This window comes from Oryctolagus cuniculus, chromosome 15 (assembly GCF_964237555.1).
Source record: "Oryctolagus cuniculus chromosome 15, mOryCun1.1, whole genome shotgun sequence".
Classification (NCBI taxonomy): Eukaryota; Metazoa; Chordata; class Mammalia; order Lagomorpha; family Leporidae; genus Oryctolagus; species Oryctolagus cuniculus.
Genome location: NC_091446.1, coordinates 55,093,159 through 55,120,055, shown reverse-complemented (window position 1 = coordinate 55,120,055; position 26,897 = coordinate 55,093,159). Strand labels below are relative to the sequence as shown.

General features: G+C 43.0%; 1 protein-coding gene across 8 annotated transcripts in view; it reads left to right on the top strand.

The window, feature by feature from the left end:
- Nucleotides 1-26,897, top strand: part of LOC127484203 (uncharacterized) — a 256,632-nt gene that overhangs the window by 61,683 nt on the left and 168,052 nt on the right. For 6 of the 8 annotated variants that reach the window (XM_070057714.1, XM_070057713.1, XM_070057708.1 and 3 more), the window contains exon 2: nt 10,352-10,405. The exons of the other annotated variants lie outside the window; for them this stretch is intronic. In XM_070057714.1, the coding sequence (XP_069913815.1) occupies nt 10,352-10,405 (54 nt within the window). The remainder of the gene's footprint in view (nt 1-10,351; nt 10,406-26,897) is intronic. 8 annotated transcript variants of the gene reach the window in all.

Below are 26,897 nucleotides of genomic sequence, written 5' to 3'. Positions count from 1 at the left end.
ATTATAAAAAATTCAATTAAAATATAAAATTTACAGTCCCTATGAAGTATGGTCATTTATCAGTGAATATTTAGGATAATGGATAAAAAAGTGATATTGTTGTAGTTGTTTATTATCAGATCAGTGCATCTGAAGATTTTCCATGATATCTAGGCAGCACCACTTCCTATTTAGGTTCAGGAACCACTTCTCTGTGTTCTTTATGGTCAAATGTACCATGACTGGCTAACTTCCTATCTCCTACCATGGGAAAGAGGTGTGAAATATGGTAGTAGTCACAGTGCTGTAGCTCTTGGGAGCCTCTTCATATTGAATCAGTATAGATAGATCTTGTTGCCTCTTCAGCTCCCTACTAATAGTTTCTCTAGTGCTGGCCACCATTATACATTGTCCTCCAATGAGTCTCTCAAGGATTTTTACTGTTCTTCTTTGCTGATAACCAGGAATATACTTCTTACTTGTGTGCCAGGAATTGGAAACAATAACTCATTTTCTGGTCATGTTAAATTTCCTATTTGCAGCTTGATAGTGTAAATGCAGAATGACATGTTTTTAACTATGTCTTCTCTTAAGTGCTTTGGACTACAATAATTATGCCCTTCATGATATTTTTCAATGTTGATGATTAGAGTGAGTCCTACAGACCCATCAAGAAAAGCAGTACCATTACCATAAAAAGACCCATCTGGAAAAATGTAATTATCACTACATTGATCAGATGAAGGGACATTGATTATATGATTGCATTTAGAACAATACTGTCCAAAGACCTCAGAAATGGATAAAGCTACCTCTGACCATCTGACATGTGCAAAGAACCTGTGAAGATTGAGTGAGTACCCTAGGACCAACAATGAGGGTGGAGGTCACATGGGATGAAGGGCACTTGCTACTACCCCACACTACCTTGGAGTTCTATAGATTGGAGGTAGTACTGTCGTGGGAATACTGGCAGGCTCAAGCTCAAGGTGGGCAGTGAACCCAGACCTCTGAATGTCCAGTGTTAGTGGCTCATTCAAAATTAGCATATCAGCACCACTCCAGCAGTCCAGGGAGATCCTGAAAAAAAGTACCATGCTGGCCATTGAGGTGACCTGTTCAGGCCACCCTCTTGGACTAGACTTGACCATAAGCCCCAGACAACCGTAAACATATGAGAGCCAGGGTTCCTTGGGGAATCTGGTCAACCTCACGGTGGAGTAGACAGTTGGAAAGTGCCCTGAGAAGGAGAGATGGAGATAGAATCCATGAAATACCTGATATAGAATGGGAACATTTGATCTGGCATCATTGGCCCTGGTAATTTCCAGGCAACTAAGGAAGACTTAGAAAAATTTACACAAGACCACCAAAGCACAATTTCCTTGAAGTGTGGATGGGGCACGGGCCACAGGCCTAGGCCTAAGAGTGGTACTGTGTAGAGTGTCACTTTGTAGGTTTGGAAGCACGGGAGGACCGGGTATAGACAGCCATACTGTTGGCTTAGAGCAGGAAATACTTGAGCCCTTCTCTTTTTGATGGTTGTCAGAGTGAAACGCTACGGCTTTCCAAAAAACAGCATCTAAGTGTGATTTGTTAAGGAGTATATGTGCATATATTCCTCTGATGCATATATTTGTACACAAATATTTATGTATAATTAATGTTGATAATGTAGATGTGTATGAATATAATGCATATAAAATAAATATATAATTTATTTTCTATATTTATAACTGTACATATAAATATATATATATTTACCTTTCATACCTGTATGTCTTCCATTTGGTAGAGACATGTGGCTTCCTTCATTCAATTTTTTTCATTCATGCAATTTACGTATTATAAAGCAATAATTTTCATATTTTTGATCTAAGAAATCATTTCAATATGTGAAATGATGACATTAATCTTCATTTCTTCATAAGAGAACTGGATAGGTGTATTATACTGTATTATATTTCTCTTGGAAATCTTAGTTTATAGTTGATACTTTTGTGTAATTTGTAATGTTTCTTTTTGATTTGATCCTGCTCTTCTGTCTTGTCTGAGTTTTCCTTTCAGAATATAGAACTTCTTATTATATCTTCAAGAGAATACTTGATAAAGAAAAATCATTGAGCAAATATAGGAAATGAAAACTCTAATGGATATTATGTAAGAACAGAGTTGTTGCTTTACCAGTGAAATATTCTTTCCTGTAAACAAAATGAGGAACCAGACTAGGAAGCACTAAGATACTTAAATATGCTAGGTCTTGGAAATTTTAAGTAGAAGAAGAGCACACATCACTGCATGTGTTTAAGGGGTATAGCTTTCTCGATCTCTACATTCTTTGGAATTTTGAGAAGTATCACCAAGGATATAGGATTTGACCTCTGAAGTCAGTGATAACAGCAAGAGGCAACTGGAGTTGCCTTGTGGGTATGGTAGCTGTATCTCAAGTATGAAAAGGGAGAGGATGCAAGGTCAGAGTGGCCTTGTGGTGAGGCAATAGTAAGGACTTGTCTTAAAGGCAGGGTAGTGAAGTAGTGGACATGATGGTGCTGACCAGATGACCCTCTGCAGTAGACATATATTCCCCAGTAGCAGAGAGCATTGATGGATCTCAACTGAGCCCCTCTCTAAGAACACTCTTACAAAATCCAAAGGTTTTTTGCTATCCTTGGAGGAAGCCCACCTCCAGTTACTGGTCCATGAATGGAGTTCACAGTCTCTTCACCTAACTTATGACAACCTTGAAGGGTCATCCCAGCTCCAGAACCTCACATGGTTTCATCAGAGTCCTCGGTTGTTGATACTTCAGGATTCAACATCTCCTTTTTCCCTACTTTTCCCACTCCATCATGGGTACTCCTGAGAGTATTCCCCATTAAACCTTCTGCACAGAAATCTCAGTGTCTCCGTGTTTGTTTCCAGCATACGTGATTCAAGGTAGTGTCATTTTCCAGCAAGAGGGTAACTTTGGTAAATAGTGATATGTTTAGTTTGACTAGGGCGTTAGATTGAATGTAAGGACAAAGTGAGACAGAAGTTTGGAAATGTTTTACTGTGGTAGACAAAAAAGCAGGGTTGAGAGATTAGGTGTTGGCAATTTCAAATATGGGAGAAATAAGATTGGGGAAGCCATATGGTCAGTTTAGGCCAAACTATCAAAACTTCCTTTCTGATGTCTCAGTGGTTATATTACAATAATAAAATTAACTAAAAGAAGTGGGTTTATAATGTGCTGTTGTTTGGGACTGGCTTTGTGGCATAATAGGTTAAGCCTTCACCTGAGATGCTGGCATCCCATATGGGCACTGGTTCAAGACAAGGCTGTTCCACTTGCAATCCATCTCCCTGCTAGTGCACCTGGGAAAGCAGTGGAAGATGGCCCAAGTGCTTGGGCCCCTGCACCCAAGCGGGAGACCTGGAAAAAGCTCTGGGGTCCTGGCTTTGACCTGGCTCAGCCCTAGCTGTTGCGGCCATTTGGGGAGTGAACCAGCATACGGAAGATCATTCTCTCTCTCCTGTCTGTCTGTCTGTCTGTCTCTCTCTCCCTCCCTCCCTCCCTCCCTCCCTCTCCCTTTCTCCCTCCTTCCCTCTCTCCCTCCCTCCCTCCCTCCTTTCCTCTCCCTCTCTGCCACCCTCCAACTCTGCCTTTCAAGTAAATACAAAATAAATCTTTTTAAAAAGTGCTATCATTTTTAGATACAAATCCCATTATCAGTGGGTCATGCCTTTTGGATTTTTATTCAAGAAGTAGGGATGAATCTGGCATATTTTCCCCCTAAACTATCTCCACATACCTTTGCAGATAGCTATACAGGTTAATGCCCTTCCCTTCACAATACTCCATATTTTAGAAAAATCTACTATGTAACAGAGATTGTGATTTCTTGGCCTATACCCTGGAAAAGCAGTGCTATTTTCCAATTTTAGAGATGGAGAAACTGAGGCTTGTACAGGATAAGGAACTTGCTTAGTGAGAAAGGGGTACAAATGGGATTCAATCCCAGATTTCTTTAACTTGGAAGCTCCTGCTGTGCAAGTCAGATGAGGAGGACCCAAGGAGCCCATGATCTGGGCCTCGTGCTAAGAGGCTCTGACTCACCAGGCCTAAGTGGTGACCAAGACATGTGCTTGTTAACCCTCACAAGTCATCTGTTCAACAGTTAGATTTCCAACAGCTTAGCAATTGACCTGAATGAGTATATGAGTTTCAATATCAACAGTAATCATAAAACACTTACACTTTTGTAATTTGAATGTTATCTTTTTTAAATATTTATTTATTTATTTGAAAGTCAGAGTTATACAGAGAGAGAAAGAGAGGCAGAGAGAGAGATAGAGGTCTTCCATCTGCTGGTTCACTCCTCAGTTGGCTGCAATGGCCGGAGCTGCACTGATCCGAAGCCAGGAGCCAGGAGCCTTCTCCAGGTCTCCCATGTGGGTGGAGGGGCCCAAGGACTTGGGCCATCTTCTGCTTTCCCAGGCCACAGCAGAGAGCTGGATCAGAAGAGGAGCAGCTGGGTCTCAAATGGGTGCCCATATGGGATGCTGGCACTGCAGGCAGCAGCTTTACCTGCTACACCACAGCACCAGCCCCTGCATGTAGTATTGTTGTAGGAGGTTCACAACAGTGTATGTATGGTAAATAGGACAGAACATTATCCCTATTCTACATCTGAAGGAGACTCAAAGAAGTTTTGTGTTCATATTTACTTTCCTGCAAAGAGCCAGGACCAAGTCTTGAATTCGAGTGTTCTCTCATGTTCCAAATAGCTTCTGTCAAGCCACTTGAACATTTGAAGGAACGTGAAGATCTTAGGAGCTCTAGTATCTTTTTTTTCTTTATTTGACCTTGGTTGAACCAAAATGCTCTGTAAATACATTGCAATTGTGAAAGATTCATCAACCAAGAAATAAAAATGGCACATTTTAAGTGATTAAAAATGAGGTTGACTCTACTGTAACTTGCTGGGTAGACACTGGTGCTCTGGCACCCTCATAATTGAATATAATTATCTCTAATTATCATTCCATTCTGGTGGATGCTTTCTACTTCCATCAAAACTTGATCTTTTCCCTCATGTCACCTGGAGAGCTCGTTTTGTAAGCTCCCTAGGATTGTCATTTAGAGTGGGTTGCTGTGTCTCACCAGCAGAGCTGTACAGGTTATTGAAGCAAGCACCTTCTTTTCTATACTTGTTTATTCTGTGCTGCTGTTTATGGGGAACTTTGTCCTTTGGTTAGTTTTTAGGGTTTTAATTTTTTTTTCTGTCTTCTTGATAACATCTCATCAAAACAATGATTTTTAAGCACTCACTTTGTATTGGGTTCTTAACTTTGCCGTATACTTGGTATTTGTTAGCCTTACAGTCCAGAAAAGAAAAGACTCAGTGGGGACTAGCCTACTATGAGTAGAGTTGGATATGTTGGGAGTAGCCTGAGACCCAGGTTGGGATTAGGGTAGGAAAAAGAGGAAGAGACAGAAATGGACTTTGTGAGAAAAATACTTCCTTTAGCCTCCGTCAAGCATCAGAACTTCTCTGTTAAGAGAAACTTCCCCTTTTTGGCAAACTCCATGAAAGTTAATTATATGTAAAGGAAAAATGACCTCACACATTATTCTGCTTTCCATGAAGTAAAAAAAAAAAAAGTGCTGTGGAACATTTACAGGGAAATTTATTTGATTTCTCTTTTTATCTTGCTCTATGATTTTCAATATTACTCAACACTTAGGCCATCACTAGTGTGTGTTCTTTTTTTCTCATTTGTATTTCCCAGCCACTTTATTTAGCACTTGCTAAATATAATGGCCCTTCACCATGAGTCTGATTTTAAACTGCTGAAGGATGAGACAGGAAGTATTGACATAATTTCCCTGGATTCACACAGCAAGTTAATGACAGGGGCCAAGGCAGGATAAGAACTCAGACCAGCCCTTTTCCTAACTCTGCTGTCAGTGACAATTAGTAGGAGATGGCTATCAGAGTTTAAAAAGTCAGTTCTATAGAACAGGGGTAGGCAAACCACAGCCAAACCCGATCTTCCTATTTTTTATGGCCCTAGTGAAGAATGGTTTTTTCATTTCCATAACATTTTTAAAAAATTTGGATTAATAGTTTTATGACACATGGAAAATTATATAGATTCTACTTTCGGTATCTACAAGTGCAATTGCATTGGAACATAGCCACACTCGTTGAGATGTTGTCTTTGTATCACACTACAGTCAAAACATGGAGTGGCTGCAACAGAAACTCAGAAAGTCCAAAATAATTTGATTTGGAAATTTTTATGTCCTGCAAAGCCTAAAATATTTCCTCTAGGATCCTTTATAGACAATGTTTACAGACCTGTGACATAGAGGATTCTGAGAGATGGATCTTGGGATAAGCATTAGCCCAGTATCTGTCAGTGGCAGGGAGGCAGAAAAGGAGGGCAGTGGATGACAGTTCAGGAGGAGTGTAGTTTTTCTTAGAGTGGGTTTTATATGATTCCCTAAGTATATAAAAAGATTTACCCTTCCTTTAAATTTTTTTTCTGAATTTTTCAGTAACAGAAACAGAGAATGAAGATTAGAGAAATTTGTTGATTTCCTGAAAGCCACACAGTTTGTAAGTAGTCTACCTAGGACTTAAACCCAGATCTTCTTTTTCAAGCATCCCTTGCTTCTGCAAGCCCAAGTGACAAGAGAGAAGCCACGCTTGCTGGCAGGAAGCTCTGTGCTGATAGAAAAAGGAGGGGACCTTGCAGGGCTATGCCCCCTGGCTCTACCTTAGCACTCCATGAATGCACCACTCCTGTATTCATAGCATGTTCTGCCTTAAAACACAAGCCCCCTGGATTCACATCTTATCTCAGCAGCTGGAGTATGAGTCCTTAGAGTAGAGTTGTCAGATTTAGCAAATTTGAATATGAGACACTCAGTTAAATTTAAATTTCAGATAAACACACATAATTTTTTAGTATATATATTCTCCATGCAGTAGTTGAATCTATTTTGAGTGAGACATACTTTAAAAAGCTTGATTAAAAAGTATTTGTTGCTCATCTGAAATTAAAAAAATTTAAAGACTATTTAAGAGTAGTTTTATGTTCACAAAATTTGAGAGGAAGAGGCAAGTGTTTCTCATGTACCCCCTCCCCCAGGCCCCATACATGCATAGACTGTCCCACTAACAACATCCCCCACCAGATGGTACATTTGTTATAATTGACAAGACTGAATTGACCTATGGTGGTCACCCCAAATCAATAGCTTACATTAGGGTTCATCATTGGTGTTATCCATCCTCTGAATTTGAATAAATGTATAATGACATGTGTCCACTGTTATAGTATTACACAGAGTATTTCACTGCCCTAAATGTCCCCTGTTCTTCACTTAATTAATCATTTCCCACCCCCAGGCCCTGGAAACCAATGATCTTCACATGGTTTTCGATTTTCCAGAATGTCATCTAGTTAGACTAGATAATATGCAGCCTTTTTTGGATGGTTTCTTTTACTTGATAATGTACATTTAAATTTCTTTCATGTCTTTTCATGACTTTATAGCTTACTTCTCTTTAGTCCTGAATAGTATTCCATTGTCTGGATGTACCATAGATCATTTATTTATTTGCCTTCTTTAGTGGAAGAAGGAAACTTGGTTGTTTCGAGATTTTGCCAGTTATCAGTAAAGCTCCTAAAAACAACCCTGTATACACACTAAGGAGTAGGATTCATCGCTGGATCATATGGTAAGAGTATGCTTAGTTTTGTAAGAAACTGACAGTCCTCCAAAGCAGTTATACCATTTTGCATTTCCACCATCAGTGAAAGAGAATTTTTTTTAAAAATATTTTATTTATTTATTTGAGAGGTATAGTTACAGACGGTGAGGGGGAGAGACAGAGAGAGGTCTTCCATCCGTTGGTTCACTCCCTAGTTGGCCACAACGGCTGGAGCTGCGCCGATCCAAAGCCAGGAGCCAGGTGCTTCTTCTGGGTCTCCCATGTGGGTGCAGGGGCCCAAGGATTTGGGCCATCTTCTACTGCTTTCCCAGGCCATAGCAGAGAGTTGGATTGGAAGAGGAGCCGCCGGGATTAGAACCGGCACCCATATGGGATGCTGGTGCTGCGGGCAGAGGATTAACCTACTGTGCCACAGCGCCAGCCCCTGAAAGAGAATTTGTGTTATGCCATATCATTGTCTGCATTTGATGTTGTCAATGTTTTGAATTTTGGCCATTCTATTGAGTGTGTTGTCATATTTCATTATTTAACTTTCATTTTTCTGATGACATATGATATAAAAATTTTCAAATGCTTATTTGAAATCTGCATTTAACTGTGCATTCTCCATTTTGTAGGTTAATCTTGCCTTTAGGGGCAGGGATTGGGTACATTATTTACCCTTTATTTATCTGCCTCTTTCTTCCCACATCACTCCCACTCCCACACCCAGTCCCAAGATGCCCAACACAGTGTTTTTCAAAGAAACTTATATATTAAAATTCGATGAGAACTAACCTCTTCCAGCTAAGCACTAGCTCCTTAACAGCTGAGAAACAGACATGTAAATAAATTTATTTCCCTATATTGATGCCTGTTACCATAGCAGGATGGGTCAAGAGGTTTCAGGGAGTGAGCCCTTTAGTCTATGTGGCAGGACTCAGAAAGGCCTCCCAGAGGATGTGATAGCTAGACAGGTTTTGAAGTAAGAGAAGCAATTTATCAAACTGAGTCAGGAAAGGGAAATCATGGAGTGGGAACAGCATATTCAAAGTCATAACTGCAGAAAAGGGTACAGTGTGCCCAGGAGTGGTGGGACGAGCTTGGTGATTGGTACACAGGTATTTGGGACATGGTAGGCACTCAATAAATCATGGTATAAAATCAGTCTCAAAAGTTAAATTCTATAGCTCATAGAAGTAGCCCTGGAGCCAGCACCGTGGCTCACTAGGCTAATCCTCCGCCTTGCGGCGCTGGCACACCGGGTTCTAGTCCCGGTCAGGGCACCAGATTCTGTCCCAGTTGCCCCTCTTCCAGGCCAGCTCTCTGCTGTGGCCCGGGAGTGCAGTGGAGGATGGCCCAAGTGCTTGGGCCCTGCAGCCCATGGGAGACCAGGAGAAGCACCTGGCTCCCGCCTTCGGATCAGCGCGGTGCTCTGGCAGCAGCGAGCCGGCCGCGTCGGCTATTGGAGGGTGAAGCAACGGCAAAGGAAGACTTTTCTCTCTGTGTCTCTCTCTCACTGTCCACTCTGCCTGTCAAAAAAAAAAAAAAAAAAAAGTAGCCCTGGAATTAAGATTACCCTTGATCTTTGTTCATAATACTGAGATTCTTTTTTTTAAGATTTTTATGTATTTATTTGAAAGGCAGAGCTACAGAGAGGCAGAGGCAGATAGAGAAAGAGGTCTTCCATCTACTGGTTCTCTCCCCAAATGGCCACAATGGCCAGAGCTGGGTCAATCCAAAGCTAGGAGCCAGGAGCTTCTTCTGGGTCTCCTACATGGGTTCAGGCACCTTTTTCTACTGCTTTCCCAGTACACAGCAGAGAGCTGGATTGTAAGCAGAGCAGCCTGGTCTTGAATCAGTGCTCATATGGGATGCTGACACTGCAGGTGGGGGCTTTACCCACTGTGCCACAGCACTGGCCCCAATACTGAGATTCTAAATGCCAGTTCCTGGGTTACTAACCTAGCAATCTTTATAATCAAGCACAAGTTCTTGATAAGTGCCTGTTTGCTTTGGGCTAACTTCATGATATTGTTGCTACATCCTTGGCCATGGCACAAAGAAAATCCCAGAATAAAATTCAATATTGAGTTACTTTATTTGAACTGGTGCTGGGAGAGACCCATGTCCTGCCTGGGCCTGGGGTGGGGCATTTCTTCTACCTTGAGGATATAACTTTTTTTTTAATTTTTTTTTGATAGGCAGAGTTAGACAGTGAGAGAGAGAAAGAGAAAGGTCTTCCTTTCCGTTGGTTCACCCCTTAAATGGTCACTACGGCTGGCGCGCTGCACCGATCTGAAGCCAGGAGCCAGGCTCCTGGTCTCCCATGCAGGTGCAGGGCCCAAGCACTTGGGCCATCCTCCACTGCCCTCCCAGGCCACAGCAGAGAGCTGGACTGGAAGAGGAGCAACTGGGACAGAATCTGGCGCCCCAACCGGGAATCGAACCCCGGGGTGCTGGCACCACAGGTGGAGGATTAGCCAAGTGAGCCGCGGTGCCAGCCATGGATATAACTGGTTTTAAGTGCTTGTCTGATTCAGAGAAGTCCTGCATTAGTCAACCTTATCCCCCTTGACTTAACTTTATGCATATGGCTGTCCTTGGTCTTTTCCCCAATAGCACATAAATAATGTGCATAATATCATTTGTTTGCACCCCAGGCAACTTCCCTGTATGGACTGCATCAGTGGATGACCTTCCCCTCGCCTTGGAAGGTAGGAGCTGTGTGAAGTCACTTTCTCCCTGCTGGGTCACTGTAAACTGACTGCCACTACAGATACCACAGCTTCCATCCGCTGCCTTTTCCATAGAGCTGCCCTCTCTGGTTTCAGCAAGTGTTCTCTCCCTTGCTCCTTCCCTACTACATAGACTTTAGGTAGTAATGGTTTATTGTTGGTTTTCCTGAATACTGTGTTGGTTGGCTTTCTTTCTTTTTATTTTTTATTTTTTTGACAGGCAGAGTGGACAGTGAGAGAGAGAGACAGAGAGAAAGGTCTTCCTTTGCCGTTGGTTCACCCTCCAATGGCCGTCACGGCCGGCGCGCTGCGGCCCCATGCACCGCGCTGATCCGATGGCAGGAGCCAGATGCTTCTCCTGGTCTCCCATGGGCTGCAGGGCCCAAGCACTTGGGCCATCCTCCACTGCACTCCCGGGCCACAGCAGAGAGCTGGCCTGGAAGAGGAGCAACCGGGACAGAATCCGGCGCCCCAACCGGGACTAGAACCCAGTGTGCTGGCGCTGCAAGGCGGAGGATTAGCCTAGGGGTTGGCTTTCTTAAATGCTGTTCACACCTCAACAAACAGTTTATTCATCTCCTATCCTCAATTACCCAATTTGAGAGTGTTGCTTGTTTCTTGATGGAACCATGGGTGATACATATGTGACAAGTATTGCACCTATCATTTGTTTGCTCATTAACTCATATTCACAGTATAAAGGTAGAGAAAAGGACCTTTAATACTTTGCTTTTCATACCTTAAGACCAACATTATGTACGGGAATGTACTGGTTTTGAAAATAAATTGTAATTTCTGCTTAGTTAATGTCTCTGGGGAGTCAGGTGCAAAACATAAAAGCAAATGAATTATTCAGTAGAACTGCTGTTTCTTTTACAGGCACAGATCTAATGGTACAAAGCATGAGCTTTGATGTAAGAAAGATCTAGCCTTGTATCCAAGCTCTTTTAATTACTACCTTGTGGTTAGAAGATGAGTTACTGTACTTCTTTGGGTCTTATCTGTAATATGAGCATGATAATTCCTCCCTCACAGGTTGGGGGTGATGATTAATGAGATGCTTATAAAGCACTTAACTTGCTGCCTGGTACGTTAATAGGATTATTGAAATGCCTAAGTGATGCTTACCAGATACATCAATTTTTTAAAGATATATTTATTTATTTTAAAGACAGAGTTGCAGAGAGGCAGAGAGAGAGAGGTCTTCCATCTGCTGATTCATTCCCCAGATGGCCACAATGGTTGGAGCTGTGCCAGTCCAAAGCCAGGAGGCAGGAGCTTCCTCCAGGTCTCCCTTGTAGGTGCTGGGGCCCAAGGACTTGGGCCATCTCCTATTGCTTTCCCAGGCCATAGCAGAAAGCTGGATTGGAGTGGAGCAGCCAGGACTCAAACTAGTGCCCATATGGGATGGTGGCACTGCAGGCAGTGGCCTCACCCACTATGCCACAGTGCCTGCCCCTAGATACATCATTTTCATTGTATCCAAGAATTAGCCTTGAGATCCATGGCAGCACCTTTCAATTAATTCTAATTGAATGGCATAGATTTTGAGAGTAAACATACAAGTAACAAGTCATTTTGTAAGATCACCAATGCCATTTGTTCATGTGAACCTGAAAACCATCAGGACAATAAAATCAGAACTATCAAGCCATTCTATTTATGCTCCCACATGATACAAAGGTATCATCACATGGACATACTTAAAGGGAATTTTTTTTGAAAAATTTATTTTTCACCAGATCATATGGATAATGACCTTCATTCTTTGTTTTGTCCTGGTACATGTAGATACGAATAGGAGTTTTCCATGGCTCTCACGTTTCCAGAATCCATGCAAGCACTGGTTCTGCTGAGCCACAACATTGCAGTCAGGTCCAACTCATTGATTGGAACTGACATGTGAGATAAGAATATACTTACTACTCTGGATTTAGACACACTCTTTTAAGGAGTGCATGGATAGTCTGGGAAAAGAGAAAAAGAAAACAGGTTATTTAATAGAAAAGTAAATATATGTAGTTATATAAGTTTCTGGCTAGAGAGGGCTTCAAAAAAGGTTTTGTTTTTCAGAAATTAGAGTAACTTGATTGTCTACTCATGGAACAAATCTGCTATGTTTCATTCTTCTCTACCCAGTCCTGTGCCCTATCACTGGGCTTCCTTGCTGTTGGCTTCCTGTTGGAATTGGCCACTTGGAGGCACCAGCAGGTCTGACAAGCAGCTTAGAGTGAAGTTGGGGGTATTTATTCCTTTTGTTTCTTTCCTGTGGGGACAATGTGGACTGTCTGGGTCCTAGTACTGTGAGTCATAGCTCCTGCCTCTTGGCAGGGACTTTCTCCTCAAAACTCTCTCCTTGGAAACAGCTCCTTCCTTTGGCCTCTTCAGGCCTGGAGATAGTAAGGGGAGTACCACTGTTGCTAGATCCAAGTGCTTCATTTCTTCCTTGTGGTTGCCCCACGCCCTGAACACTTCTCTGAAAAAGAGTCCCTTTATCATAAGCTCTCCTCATATTACACAATTTGAGTGCACCATTGTTTACTGCTGGGTCCTGTTTGATGTATCATGAAATAGTATCTGGATGCCCTCTGGGCCTTTCTTCCTAGAGGCAGTTGCTTCAGGGACAATTTAGGACATTGCTTTTTAAAGCAGTTGTTTAATCTCACTGCTTTACCAGACACTAACCCAGACCCCTCCAGTATGAGTCATTCTATTTGTGTGGGTGGGGTTAGTAAACTCCCCAAAGTGTAAGAAAGATTGTCTTGATAATGGTGACAGAGAATTTTCTCAAAAGTCCAAGTGCATAGCCCCAAATAAAATAAACAACCAAAAAAAAAAAAAGTCTGCATTTAGATGCCTTGGACAGTGACCCACAGCTCAGCCCATCCTTTCTGGGTAGGATGTGGTCAGAATACTATACACGGTTAAGAAATTTCCCTTCTGAGCCTCTTCATCCTGTAGGTTGGTATGAATGTCATCCATTCCAAGTGATATCTGGATGTCAAGAGGTTGTGTATGTAGAATTAGTAGAAGAGTTTTGCAAAAATCAAGATGATACATTTATTTTCTTCTATTCCAAAGATTGTCAAACATGGCCCTTGGAAAGACTTGCTTCTTTCATTTCAGGCATAAGCAGAGAAGGACTGGCTTTCTATGGTGTGCAATGATAGGGGGTGACCTACCTGAATGGTTGCCTATCATCTGATGTAACACTTGAAAAAGTGCTAAAAGCCCCTCCTCTCCCAGACCAGAAGTAACTTTCTCCCAGGAAGTTCTGTCACAATTCCAGAAATTTCCATTATTAGCATATGACTTTAACAATATTATGGAAATCCTTGGTAGGATTAAGTATATATGGCTTAATTTGTTACCACTTAGTATTTATGTGTGGGAAGAATGGGAAATTGGAGTCTTGATTGGGAAAGAGGTAAGCAAAGATGTGAGATGCATAGAATCACTCAGGAATGGCAGCAGAGTAGAGTAGTTAGGTGACCATAGAAAGCACTGGATGCCTGGGTATGCGTGAGTGTGATTAACACTGTTATCAAAGATGAACTTTGGCTGGCACCGTGGCTCACTTGGCTAATCCTCCACCTGCGGTGCTGGCACCCTGGGTTCTAGTCCCGGTTGGGGCGCCGGATTCTGTCCCGGTTGTTCCTCTTCCAGTCCAGCTCTCTGCTGTGGCCAGGGAGTGCAGTGGAAGATGGCCCAAGTGCTTGGGCCCTGCACCCTCATGAGAGACCAGGAGGAAGCACCTGGCTCCTGGCTTCGGATCAATGCAGTGCACTGGCCATAGCTGCCATTTGGAGGGTGAACCAACGGAAAGGAAGACCTCTCTCTCTGTCTCTCTGTCTCTCAATGTCTAACTCTGTCTGTCAAAAAAAAAAAAAAAGAGTTAACACATATATTTCCTTTCCTGCTTCATCTATAATGTGGCTGAGAGCTGTCAAAGACAGGAGATTGACAGAGGACACCTAATGGTGCATCTGATTTTGAAGAACTAAACTTAGTAAACTCCAGTCTCAACGAATGAGAATGACATTGTTGATTAGCAATGGGCTTCTGGACTTGAGATTGGAGATGAGAGAGGTGGCTTAGTGCTACCTATTTACTGGTGTATCAAGAGCCTTTGTTTTTTCTTTAGTTCATGATCAAAAGTAATTTCTGGTTGTTTAGGGGTCCCACAGAGCACTCACAAATCTCTAGTACTATCTTCCTTGGAGTTTACTGTCACTGGATCAGTTCACAAGGAGTAAATGTGTGAAACATCATTTCTTCCTTTGCTTTTGTCTATTATTTGGCAAGATGATTAGTGGATGGTTTGAGAATCTAGGCTTAGATCTAATTGGCCTAGAGCCTTGGTCCTTAAAATGAGTGGCTGATGAGGAGCACATCTTCATACGCTTGTTTTCTCATCCTTATTTTTGCCCCTCTCTTTTTATCACATTCTCCCATCTCACCTACCAGTAGAACCTGAGGATGTCTATCCTAAATAGGACCACTTCTCACCACCCAGACCACAAGCCATTGGGTCCAACTACCTTCTATCTCTTATCTGATCTGTGATGATATATTCCTATGTGGTCTCACTGCCAAAAAATGTAAATCAGGAGTTGGGCATTTGGTCCTGCATATCTCATATCAGAGTGCCTAGTTTGAGTCCTGGCTCTACCTCCAATTCCAGCTTCCTACTTCTGTGCATCCTGGGAGGCAACAGGTGATAGCTCAATTACAGGGATCCCTGCCACCCACATAGGAGACCTAGATTGCGTTCCTAGCTCCTGGCTTTGGCCTGGCTCAGCCCTGGCTGTTGTGAGCATTTGAGGAGTAACCAGTAGTTGGAAGATCTCTATCTCTGTTTCTCTTCCTTTCAAATTAAAAGTGAAAATAGAGGCCAGCATGGTGGTATAGTGGATAAAGCAGCTGCCTGTGATGCTGGCTATTCCATATGGGTACCAGTTGCATTCCAGCTGCTCCACTTCCAATCCAGCTCCCTCTTAATGGCCTGGGGAAAACAAAAGAAGATGACCCAAATGTTTGGGACTCTGACTCCCACATGGGAAACCAGGATGAAGCTCCTGGCTCCTGGCTGGGACTAAGCTCAGTCCTGGCCATTGCAGCCCTTGGGGAATAAACCAGTGGATGGAAAATCTCTCTAACTCTTTGAAATGAATTAACCATTTTAAAAATGAAAATAAATACTTTTTAAAAATGTAAATGAGATAATTTTCTGATTTAAACCTCTCTGACATCTTCCAGCATAGTTGGAGTGAAAGGAGAGTGCCTCACTTGGCCTCAAATATCCATACTATTGGGCTCCTGCCTGTCTGTCTACTCTTACCTCTAACAGTTCTCATCTAGCCACCTGACCTAGTGTCTGCCGCTTGGTCTTACCAAGCAGGTTACCACCTCAGCCCTTTAGCCAGTATGTTCTCCCCATAGAGCTTCACATAGCATTCTCTCTGTCATTCATTCAGGCCTCTTTCAAATGTTATCTTCTTTATTTACCCCTTTATCTGAAGTGACATCCTTCTCTGAGTCACACACCCTATTCTCTAACCTTATTTTATGTTTCTTCATGGTGCTCCTCATTCTACTGGATATTATGTTAATTATTTTTTATTTATGTATAGATTTTAATTTTTTTAATATTTTATTTATTTATTTGACAGGTAGAGTTACAGACAGTGAGAGAGGTCTTACTTCAATTGGTTTACTCCCCAAATGGCTGCAACAGTCAGGACTACGCCGATCTGAAGCCAGGAGCCAGGCGCTTCCTCCTGGTCTTCCACATGGGTGGAGGGGCCCAAGCACTTAGGCCATTATTCACTGCTTTTCTAGGCCACAGCAGAGAGCTAGCCTGGAAGAGGAGCAGCAGGTACTAGAACCGGCACCCATATGAGATGCGGGCGCTGCAGGTGGAGGATTAACCTAATGTGCCACGGCGCCGGCCCCTATGTATAGATTTTCTATCAGCCCCCTTAGAATGCTAGATATTATATATCTAGATTTTATAGCCATTAGAAAATGTTTGTTGAGTGAGTGAGTTTACTACCCAAAGTATGGAGTCTTCTGTAAGTCATAAGATTGCATGTCCAGTCGTGTGGGGGCTTAAGATACTCATGGTCATAGAGACAAGGCAAGAAACCACAGCAAGGAGACTGGAAAGAGCTCATCTGGGAACCACAGTGTAGGAGGGCAATCAGAAAGCAGGCAGTTTCAAGGAAATTGATCGATGTCAAAATCTAAGTGGGTGATCAGCAGAGTGACAGCAGAGAGAGTTCCTATTGCAAAGAACTTAATGCAGAGACACTTTATCAGTTTAAAAGTTGTAAATGCTATTACTAGATCAAAAACTACAATAGGTCCTGACTAGCTCTGACATTGAGCTCACTCAATTCAGAGATGGAAAACTCGTTAATCCAAGGATGTAGGAGATAGAAGCCTACCTGCCATGAAGCTGTTAGTGTTCCATCCTTTAATTCTGCAGAGTCTGCAGAGGGACCTATACCTTCCCAAACCAGCTCCCAACACATCATAATCTCCCCTTGTATCCTTGCCCCAGAAAAAAATCCCACCAATTCTTCAGGGGGAGATGTTATGGTAGAAGCAATGCCCTGGAGACCAGTGGGTTCTGTGGCCCACTCACTTATGTTGGGGAACTCCACTGAGCAGCAAGGGGCTCTGGGCTGGTTGGGAATCCCCACTGCAGCAGCAATTCTTGTGGGGTTGAGCTGCAAAATACTTTTCAGATTTAGCACACAGCCTCACAAGGAGGAAGAGTTGCTGTGGCCTCTGATGATAATCAAAGCCAGTGATGCCAAGACACCTGGGAAAATGGGAGATTATTTCTAAAGATTGAAAGCAAGTGTCCAGGCTGGGAGTGCTACAGGCGCTGGTCTGTGTGTGGCTGGTCCTTCCTCCCCCAACTCCATTTGTATACTGGGATCTGTGTGGAAAGAAGTACATGGCTGTGCATTCATAACTCAGCTCATCATCTGAAAGAAGAAAAAAGGCTTAGTGTGGCTTTCAGAGGAAGGAAGGTGAAGATTCTTCTACCCTAAACAACAAAATAAACCACTTAGACCCTTCATGACTCAGAAACCACAGACCCCACAGTCAGCATGAACTTATTCATTCTTGTCTACAAATATTGATTGAGAACCTATTGTATGACTAACACAGTGCTGGGCTGAGGACGTAATGGTAAAACAAGATTCACTGTCTCCTCCCAAAGGCAAAGAATCCTGCTCCAGTATGGCACATTCCACAACACAGAGGGCAGTGTAATCCCCTAGCAAGGAACAGAAACTGACTTTTGCCACTAACTAACTGTGTGATCTTGGAAAAATCATCTCATTTTTCTGAACTTCAGTTTTTTATACTTCAGGGAAATGACCCACATTATGAAATTTAATAAAATATTGTTTATATCAAGTGCTTAGTCCATATGTCAATAAATAGCCACAAATCTGGTAGAAATTTTGTCATGAGTTAGTAGAGAAGCTGTGGGGACACACTGACAGATGACATACCCTACTTCTTGGAAAATGTAGCTCTGTATAGGGTCAAGCCTAGAAGTCTGAGAACTTGGAAATAGCATCTTCTGTTTCCTACCCAAGAGCTGCTCTACCTAAGTCTCTCTCCTTCCCCCTTTCCTGGCGCTGGCAGGCTCTGGATTTCTGAGTGTCCCTATCAAAGCTGCACTCAGGGGACTGATAGATTGTGAGGAATAAAGCAAAGTGTGCACACGACAGTGTCACTGATTTAGAGCACTGGCCTTCCTAGCAGTATTTACATCTCACCCAAAGAATGGCATCATTTCAGGGATCAGGAAAAATTGCTTTTTCTAACAGTATTTATTTAGTTAGGCATTGTGTAGGGAGACACACTTAGAGATGGAATGGTCCTAGAAGCAGACCCGTGAAACCATGGGAACTCAGTCCATACCACATATGGGCATACAACTCTGTGGAGAAAGGAAAAACTACTCCAGTGAAGGGACAATTTGCTAAGGAGAAAAAGAAACCTCCCCTTGTCATGTAACATCCTCTAGTAAATATCAAATGGAATTAAGATCTAAAGATGAAAAGGGAAGCTTAAGACTTTGAGAAGTAGGGGCCGGCACTATGGTGTAGTAGGTTAAGCCTCCACCTATGGCACTGGCATCCCAGTGGGCACTGGTTCATGTCCCAGCTGCTCCTCTTTCAATCCAGCTTTCTGCTAATGGCCTGGGAAAGCAGTGGAAGATGACTCAAGTGCTTGGGCCCCTGCACCCATGTGGGAGACCCAGAAGAAGCTCCTGGCTCCTGGCTTTGGATCAGCCCAGCTCTGGTTGTTGTGGCCATTTGAGGGGTGAACCAGCAGATGAAGATCTTTCTTCTCTCTTTTTTTCCCTCTTTCTGTCTGTAACTCTGCCTCTCAAATAAATAAATATTAAAAAAAAAAAACTTTGAGGCATAAACCTGGTAGACTTTTTTTTTTAAAAAAGATTTATTTATCTATTTGAAAGTCAGAGTTACAGAGAGAAAGGAGAGGCAGAGAGAGAGAGAGGTCTTCCGTCCGATGGTTCACTCCCCAATTGGCCGCAATGGCTGGAGCTGTGCCAATCCGGAGCCAGGAGCCTCCTCCAGGTCTCCCACGCAGGTGCAAAGGCCCAAAGAGTTGGGCCATCTTCTATGCTTTCCCAGGCCACAATAGAGAGCTAGATCGGAAGTGGAGCAGCTGGGTCCCGAACCAGAGCCCATATTCCCATATGTGGGTGCTTCAGGCCAGGGTGTTAACCTGCTGCGCCACAGCGCCGGCCCCCTGGTAGACATTTAAATACAGGGAGCTATGTCTCAAAAGCCATACATCAGAAGGAAGAGGCTTGTAAATTTGATTATATTACAATATTACACTTATGTATCAACAAAGACACACAAAACAAAGTTAAAGCACATGCTGCCAATTAAAGAAGCTGTTTCTTTTTTTTCTAAAAATCTTATTTATTTAAGAGGCAGAGTTATAGACAGAGAGAGGGAGAGATAGGAAGGTCTTCCATATGCTGGTTCACTCCCCAACTGGTCACAATGGCTGAAGCAGGGCCATTTGAAGCCAAGAGCTTCTTCTGAGTCTCCCATATGGGTACAGAGGCTTAAGTGCTTGGGACATCTTCCACTATCTGCCCAGGCTGTTAGCAGAGAGCTGGATCTGAAGAGAGTCAACCAGGACATGAACTGGTACCCATATGGGATGCTGGTGCTGCAGGCAGAGGCTTAGCCTACTACACCACAGCACCAGTGCAAAGAACATGTTTCTAATGCCCACAATTAACTAAGAATTCAAATAGGGGCCAGTGTTGTGGTATAGTGGGTTGAACTGCTGTCTATAATGCCAGCATCTAATATGGGTGCTGTTTCAAGTCCTGGCTTCTCCACTTCTAACCCAGTTCCCTGCTGATGGTCTTGGAAAAGCAGTGAAAAATGGCTCAAGTAATTGGGCCTCTGCACTCACATGGGAGACCCAGATGAAGTTCCTGGCTCCTGGCTCCGGCCTGGTTCAGTGCTGGCCATTGTGGCCATCTTGGGGAATAAACCAGCAGATGGAAGATCTCTTTTTCTCTGTGTTTCTCCCTCTCTCTCTGTAACTCTGACTTTCAAAATAAATAAAATGAATCTTTAAAAAAGCCATTTAAATCCCTACAAATCAATAGGAAAAGATAATCCAAGAAAAATGGGCAAATGAGTTGGACAGTCATAGAAAAAGATACCAATTTCATTAATATCAAAGAAAATTCAAATTAAAACCATAGTGATATGATTTTAGACTAGCACAAATGATAATATCTGAAGAAACCAAGTTTTGATAATGCTATGTATGGGGAAGCAAACCTTCATGCATTGCTGGTGAGAGTGTGCCCTGGTCAGACTATGCTATAGAGTACATTCACAATGTCTGTCAAGTGCAAGATACACATACATATCCTTTCATCTATCAGTCCTACTTCCAGAAGTTTAACCTGACAAATCACTTGCACATGTGTACAAGTGAAAGACACAAAAATGTTCATTGCCTTGTTATTTGTAAAGGCAAAAAATTAGAAACAACTTGAATGCCCATCAATGGGAAAGAAGGACAAATAAGTGGTGAATTAGTCAGATGATGTAATACTATACAGCAAGTAAAATAAATGAGTTGCATATCCCAATATGACTCAACCTCTGAAAAATAAGATTGGAATAGAAACAGCAAACTATGCAAGCATCTGAATTATATGACACCACTTAGATAAATGTTTAAAAACACATATTTGTTGTTTATATGAAATTCATTGTCAACATGTCAACAACAAGTGTGGGTTGAAAAATACCCACTTAAGGACAGTTTGGAGATGAAGAAAAGAGAAGGGGATGGCAGTGGTTTGGTGTGAAAGGGCTTAAAGAAGATTTGAACGAAATACAATAAAATGTTATTGTTAAATCTAGGTAGTTTATGGTGTATACTCTCTTGTATGTTTGATTTTTTTTTTTTACAGGCAGAGTGGACAGTGAAAGAGAGAGACAGAGAGAAAGGTCTTCCTTTTGCCGTTGGTTCACCCTCCAATGGCCGCCGTGGCTGGCACGCTGCGGCCGGCGCACCACGCTGATCCAAAGGCAGGAGCCAGGTGCTTCCTCCTGGTCTCCCATGCGGGTGCAGGGCCCAAGCACTTGGGCCATCCTCCACTGCACTCCCGGGCCATAGCAGAGAGCTTGCCTGGAAGACGGGCAACTGGGACAGAATCTAGCGCCCCGACCGGGACTAGAACCCAGTGTGCCGGCGCTGCAAGGCGGAGGATTAGCCTATTGAGCCGCGGCGCCAGCATGTTTGATGTTTTAACATTAAGAAACAAATAAAGCAGAACTGGCTTCTTTTTTCTTGTGCTTTTCTAGTCTTTTTAAAAGATTTTTAAAGATTTGAAAGTCAGTTACATAGAGAGAGGAGAGAGGGATCTTCCATGAGCTGGTTCACTCCCCAGTTGGCCGCAACGGCCAGAGCTGTGCTGATCCGAAGCCAGAAGACAGGAGCTTCTTCCGGGTCTTCCACATGGGTGCAGGGACCCAAGGACTTGGGCCATCTTCTACTGCTTTCCCAGGCCATATCAGAGAGCTGGATCGGAAGTGGAGCGGCTGGGACTTGAACCAGTGCCCATGTGGGATGCCGGTGCTTTAGGCCAGGGCATTAACCCACTGTACCACAGTGCCGGCCCCTTCTTATGCTTTTCAAATTAGGTCTCCAATTATATACATGTGGGAGCCCATTTGTTCCATACTATACCTCCTGGATTGGCAATACTGAGTTTTACTGTATGTCATGTTTCTTTGCTGGAGAAAAGGCTTATTTAGGCCACCTGTGGGTGTGTAGTTCCTTCCCTCTGCAAAGTTACTGGCCAAGGGATACAAGACTTGAAGTTCGTGCTCTTCTCCTTAACCTATGGCCCCTGGCACACACCTGCACGCTTGCGTGGTGCTTCCAACAAGAGTGGGCATCTTTTGCTAATTCAAGTCCCTGGGGAGAAGTCTGTTTCTTGGGAAAAGCCATATAGAGATGCCTTTTTCTGTTTGCACAAAGGCACAGTCTGGAATTAAACAGCAGACCTCATTTAGGAGACTGATGCTGCACCTAGGGTTTCCCAGACTTAATGGTGGGGGTGGGGGAAGGCATTTACTCTCCTGGGACAGCTAGAGGATGGTTGGAGGAGGATCCAACTCATTTACAAGTCTCTACTTCAGTTATTTCAGCCAGTCACCAGCTCTGTCAACATCTCTTAAATTAGGAGCATATGAGAGCAAACTAGGTCTCACTGACCCACCTACCTCCTAACCAACAAGCACCCAGGTGAACACACCTGTGAATCCTTTTATAAGTTTGTGGGCATTTTCTGATGGTCTTGATTGGAAAAGCATGACTGATACATGGCCTTAGCTGGGAAAGGACTGAAGTGGGCACTTCTGACTTAATTCATTTCACCTGGTGTATTTAGCGGGCCTCTGTGTTGGGTTAGGCACTGTGCAGAGTATTACACAAAATCATCCTCAGGCAGCTAGTAAGTGAGTGGCTCTCAGGAACATAGCAAAGCTCCCCTGTCACTCCCTGGCTAAGGAGCATGTCACTGATTACTCACACTGTCATCTGGGTCTCAGGAGTGGCAGAATGGCTGCTACTTATGTCAAAGTAAACAGATATTTATATTCTATGCACAAAAAGCTGCAATAAATCTTTTAAGAAATCTGTACTGGGGCCGGTGCTGTGGCATAGCGGATAAAACTGCCAACTTCAGTGCTGGCATCCCACATTGGCGCTGGTTCGAGTCCTGGCTGCTCCTCTTCCAGTCCAGCTCTCTGCTATGGCCTGGGAAAGCAGTGGAAGGTGGCCCAAGTCCTTGGGCCCCTGCACCCATGTGGGAGACCCAGAAGAGGCTCCTGGCTTCAGATCGGCCCAGCTCTGTCCATTGCAGCCATTTGGCGGAGTAAATCAATGGATGGAAGATCTCTCTCTGTCTCTGTCTCTCTCTGCCTCTCCGTAACTCTGCCTTTCAAATAGATAGATAAACCTTAAAAAAAAAAGCTAGTAACCACCATATTTGGTAGTGAAAGCCTGAATTAAAAAAAAAAAACTGTATTGACACTGCCTTGAAGATGATACTGATTAAGTCAATATATTGTGATTGAATCTATTATGAAGATGTAGCTATCATAAGATGTATAGTCCAGATTATATAAAATATCAGAATCAGTCACCTGTCCATTTAGGCTACCAACCACTTATCTGAGAAACAGCTTGTGAGTCCCTACTAAGTGCCACATGCTAGGGATAGAAGATAAAGTAGTAAATTGCTTCTTCTCTCAAGAAAGTCAGACACTGAGATAATTGCACTCCAGTGTTATAAGAGCAGCAAGAGAAAGATACTCAGGAGGCTAGAGGATACCTAATTTAACAGCTGTTAAGCGTAAGTGCTTGGGTGTGAGAAGGCTTCCTGGAGGAGGTGATGTCTGAACTGAATGCTAAAGGCTGAGTAGGGTCTACAATGGGTAAGAGCAATCTAAATAGCAGAGCCAGTACTGTGAGTGGCATCCATGGGTTTTTGCCCACACGGAGGCCATCTTTTTCTTTTCCTGGATAAACCACTGGGAATCTCCTCTGCCTCTATTGGGGGTTGTCAATCAGTGTAGGAACTGTCAATCAAGGTCATTGAGATCCAAGCCTCAGGTAGCAGCAGAGAAGCCAGAGGCAGCTGAGGCGACCTAGCCCTATGGGACTCTCTCCTGGAATTCAACTCTTCAGCCCAGTCAGTGTAAGGAGGAAGAATAGTTGTTTTAGCGTCCTCAAAAGATTTTTCATAGGTTTGCTCCCTGAATCCTAACGCCGTACCAGGTCTCAACTTCGCCAAGACTCATTCTTTAGTTTTTCCTTCGATTCTGTGAACTACCAAATCTTTTTGATAAATTCTTTTTTACTTATGTTTTCTTTAATGAGAATCAGCTGCTTATAGCTAAAAACTGGTATAAGTGGTAGGGATGGGGGGAACAATGGTGGAAACTGTAGAGTCTAGGAATTCTGTTTTTTAATTTGCTGGCATTCCTTAAGTTTCCAAGCCCTTTAGAAGTTCTACTATAAAAGGATGAGAAGTAACAGAAAGAAGTAAAAAGGAAGGAAGCAAGGAAAGGAGGGAGGAAGGAAGGGAGGGAGGAAAGAAGGAGGGGGAGATAAGAGGAAGGAAGGAACGGGAAGACAGACTTCCCCCTGGTGCTGTGGCCACGATCTTCCTTGACACCAGGGTGAAGTGTAAGGGAAGGCACATTTCTGAGGATGCTGGGTTTGCAGGTAAGAGGGGTAGATCGTGTTGTTGTCACTCTGTCACTGGCTAGCCCGTCTCTCCCACAGAATAGCTGTCACCTGCAGCATGAGACAGTATGAAGCTGTTTCACACAGAACCCAGCAGAAACCCCCCAGAGACCATTCCGCATCCACAGATAATTTACCTGGTTGGCCCTCAGGGCAGAAATGTAGATGACAAAAAGTCAAGGATGTTAGATTTTGAGCCTGCTGCTGGCTGAGTCTCTTAGCTTCTAGCCCACAATTCCAAGGCCTATTATTAAAGTGGTGACAATTAGAAGCTCTGGTTTTTTTTATTGTACTGTAATTACAGTAACATGTGTGGTACAAATTATGATTCATTTACTTCTCAAGACAATTAGTATCTGGGCCACCACCAAATAAATTTTTTTTTTGGTTGCAAAGTAGTGTCACTTTGTGTCCATAGAACACTGGAGACTGCAGCTCCTAGATGGGTAGGCTTTGTTCAGTGCTAGAATCAGGAGGGAGGGCCTCACTCTTCATAGATATGGCATCTCATTGAGGGTACCCAGGGTTTGACACACCCTGGGATGATACTGGTGATTGCAAGGTTTTGTTAGGATTTTCACTGTTGTGTGTATTGCTGTTATCAAGACCTGCAAAATGAATGGCAGATGTCCTAAATAGCACTCTGGCCTCAGAATCAGCCCTTAAGGCATGTGGATCCAGCTGAAAAGCCCATGAGAGTATTTCAGGCATGGAAAGCCAAGACACTCCGGGGGAAGAAAAAAAAAATAACCTAAATGAAAGATCTCCGCGAGTGAGATCCCAGTGGAAAGAACAGGTCATCAAAGAAGGAGGGACCTTTCTCTGAAGGGAGGAGAGAACTTCCACTTTGACCATGGCCTTGTCTAAATATGATCAGAGTCAGTGAACCCAGGGGGCTTCCATAGCCTTGGCAGCTCATGACAAGAGCCTAGGGTGATTACTGATGCCATAAACAAGAGTGTCAATTTGTTAAGTCAACAACAGGAGTCACTGTGCACTTACTCCTCATGTAGGATCTTTGTCCTTAGTGTGCTGTACATTGAGATTTAATGCTATAACTAGTACTCAAACAGTATTTTTCACTTTATGTTTCTGTGTGGGAGAAAACTGTTGAAATCTTTACTTAATCTTTACTAAACTGATCTTCTGTATATAAAGAGAATTGAAAATGAATCTTGATGTGAATGGAATGGGAGAGGGAGCGGGAGATGGGAGGGGTGTGAGTGGGAGGGAAATTGTGGGGGGGTGGGAGCCATTGTAATCCATTAACTGTACTTTGGAAATTTATATTTACTAAATAAAAAATAAATAAATAAAAAAGACCTGCAAAATGATCATGGTAGTTTAGCCTGCAGGGAATTTAAGTGAAATTGTTCATATAGGACCTGCCTTATGGATTAAAGCAAAAATGTGCTGATTCTTTTTCATTTTAAATGTAATTTAAATTAAATTTTTAATTTAAAGAGCCCCCAGTGGGCTCTTCTTTGGCAGATGCTATGGTCTGAATGTTGTATTTCCCTAAACTTTGTATGTTGAACTCCTAATTCCCAAGATGATGGTCTTAGGAGATGGGGCCTTTGGAAGGTGATTAAGTCAAGAGGATGGAGCCCTCACAATTGGGATTAGTGCCATTATAAAAGAGACCAAGAGAGCTAAGTAGGCCCTTCCACTACATGAATATATGGTGAGATGCTCTCACCTGTGAATCAGAACATGGGCCCAACCAGATGCCAAATTCAGTTGCACCTTGATTTTGGACTTTCAAGCCTCCAGAACTGTGAGAAGTAAATGTTGGTTGTTTATAAGCTACCTGGTTTATGGAATTCTGTTATAGCCGTATAACCACAACTATGGCAGCAGCTAGATATAATGCCATGTCTGAAATAAAGTGATTGATCGTAAACTCTATCTTAGCTCCTGGAGAATCAGGATTTTTCTCTGTTCTGGTGAGTACTCTCAAGTGCTCTCTAGAATTGATTCTAGTATGAGTCACGCCTCTTGCCATTGCAGAGGCAAGAACTGGTGTAAGTGCAAAGAGGAATTTATTGTCTTGGACCAGTGGAAATTCAAGACACTGATTTGCCTTTGGCATGGCTTACTGTTCAGGTGTCTCTCTCTGATGCTGCTCTCTCCTGTGTTGGGTTCATTTCCAGGCTCCACAGTATACCTCTAGACATCCCAGCTCTATCCTATCACAAGGTCAAAGCCATCAAAGTAGTGCAAACATTTTGGCCCAGAATATCCTGCCAAATCCCTGACACTACCATAACCAGATCAGTTTGGGTCACGAGCACTCCCCCAAATGAATCTCAATGACTAGGAAAGGCTGATGATCCCATTGGGTTCTACACAAGGCTAAGGGTGGAACCCTCCACCCTGTGGGACTGAGAGTCAGGGAAGAAGGATTTCCACAAACAAACCATTCTAAGAAATCAAAACTGTTGCAGGAGGAAAGAGGAAGAATTGCTGTAGAGGAAAATCTCAAGTTCCAGTTACATTTCTTTGCAGTCTGGGGTGCCTCTGAGTGTAGTGTGGAGCAGAGAGAGTGAGCCTCTTCCCTGGAGTGATGCCTTCATTTTTTTCAGCTAGCCCCATAGATTCTTAAATT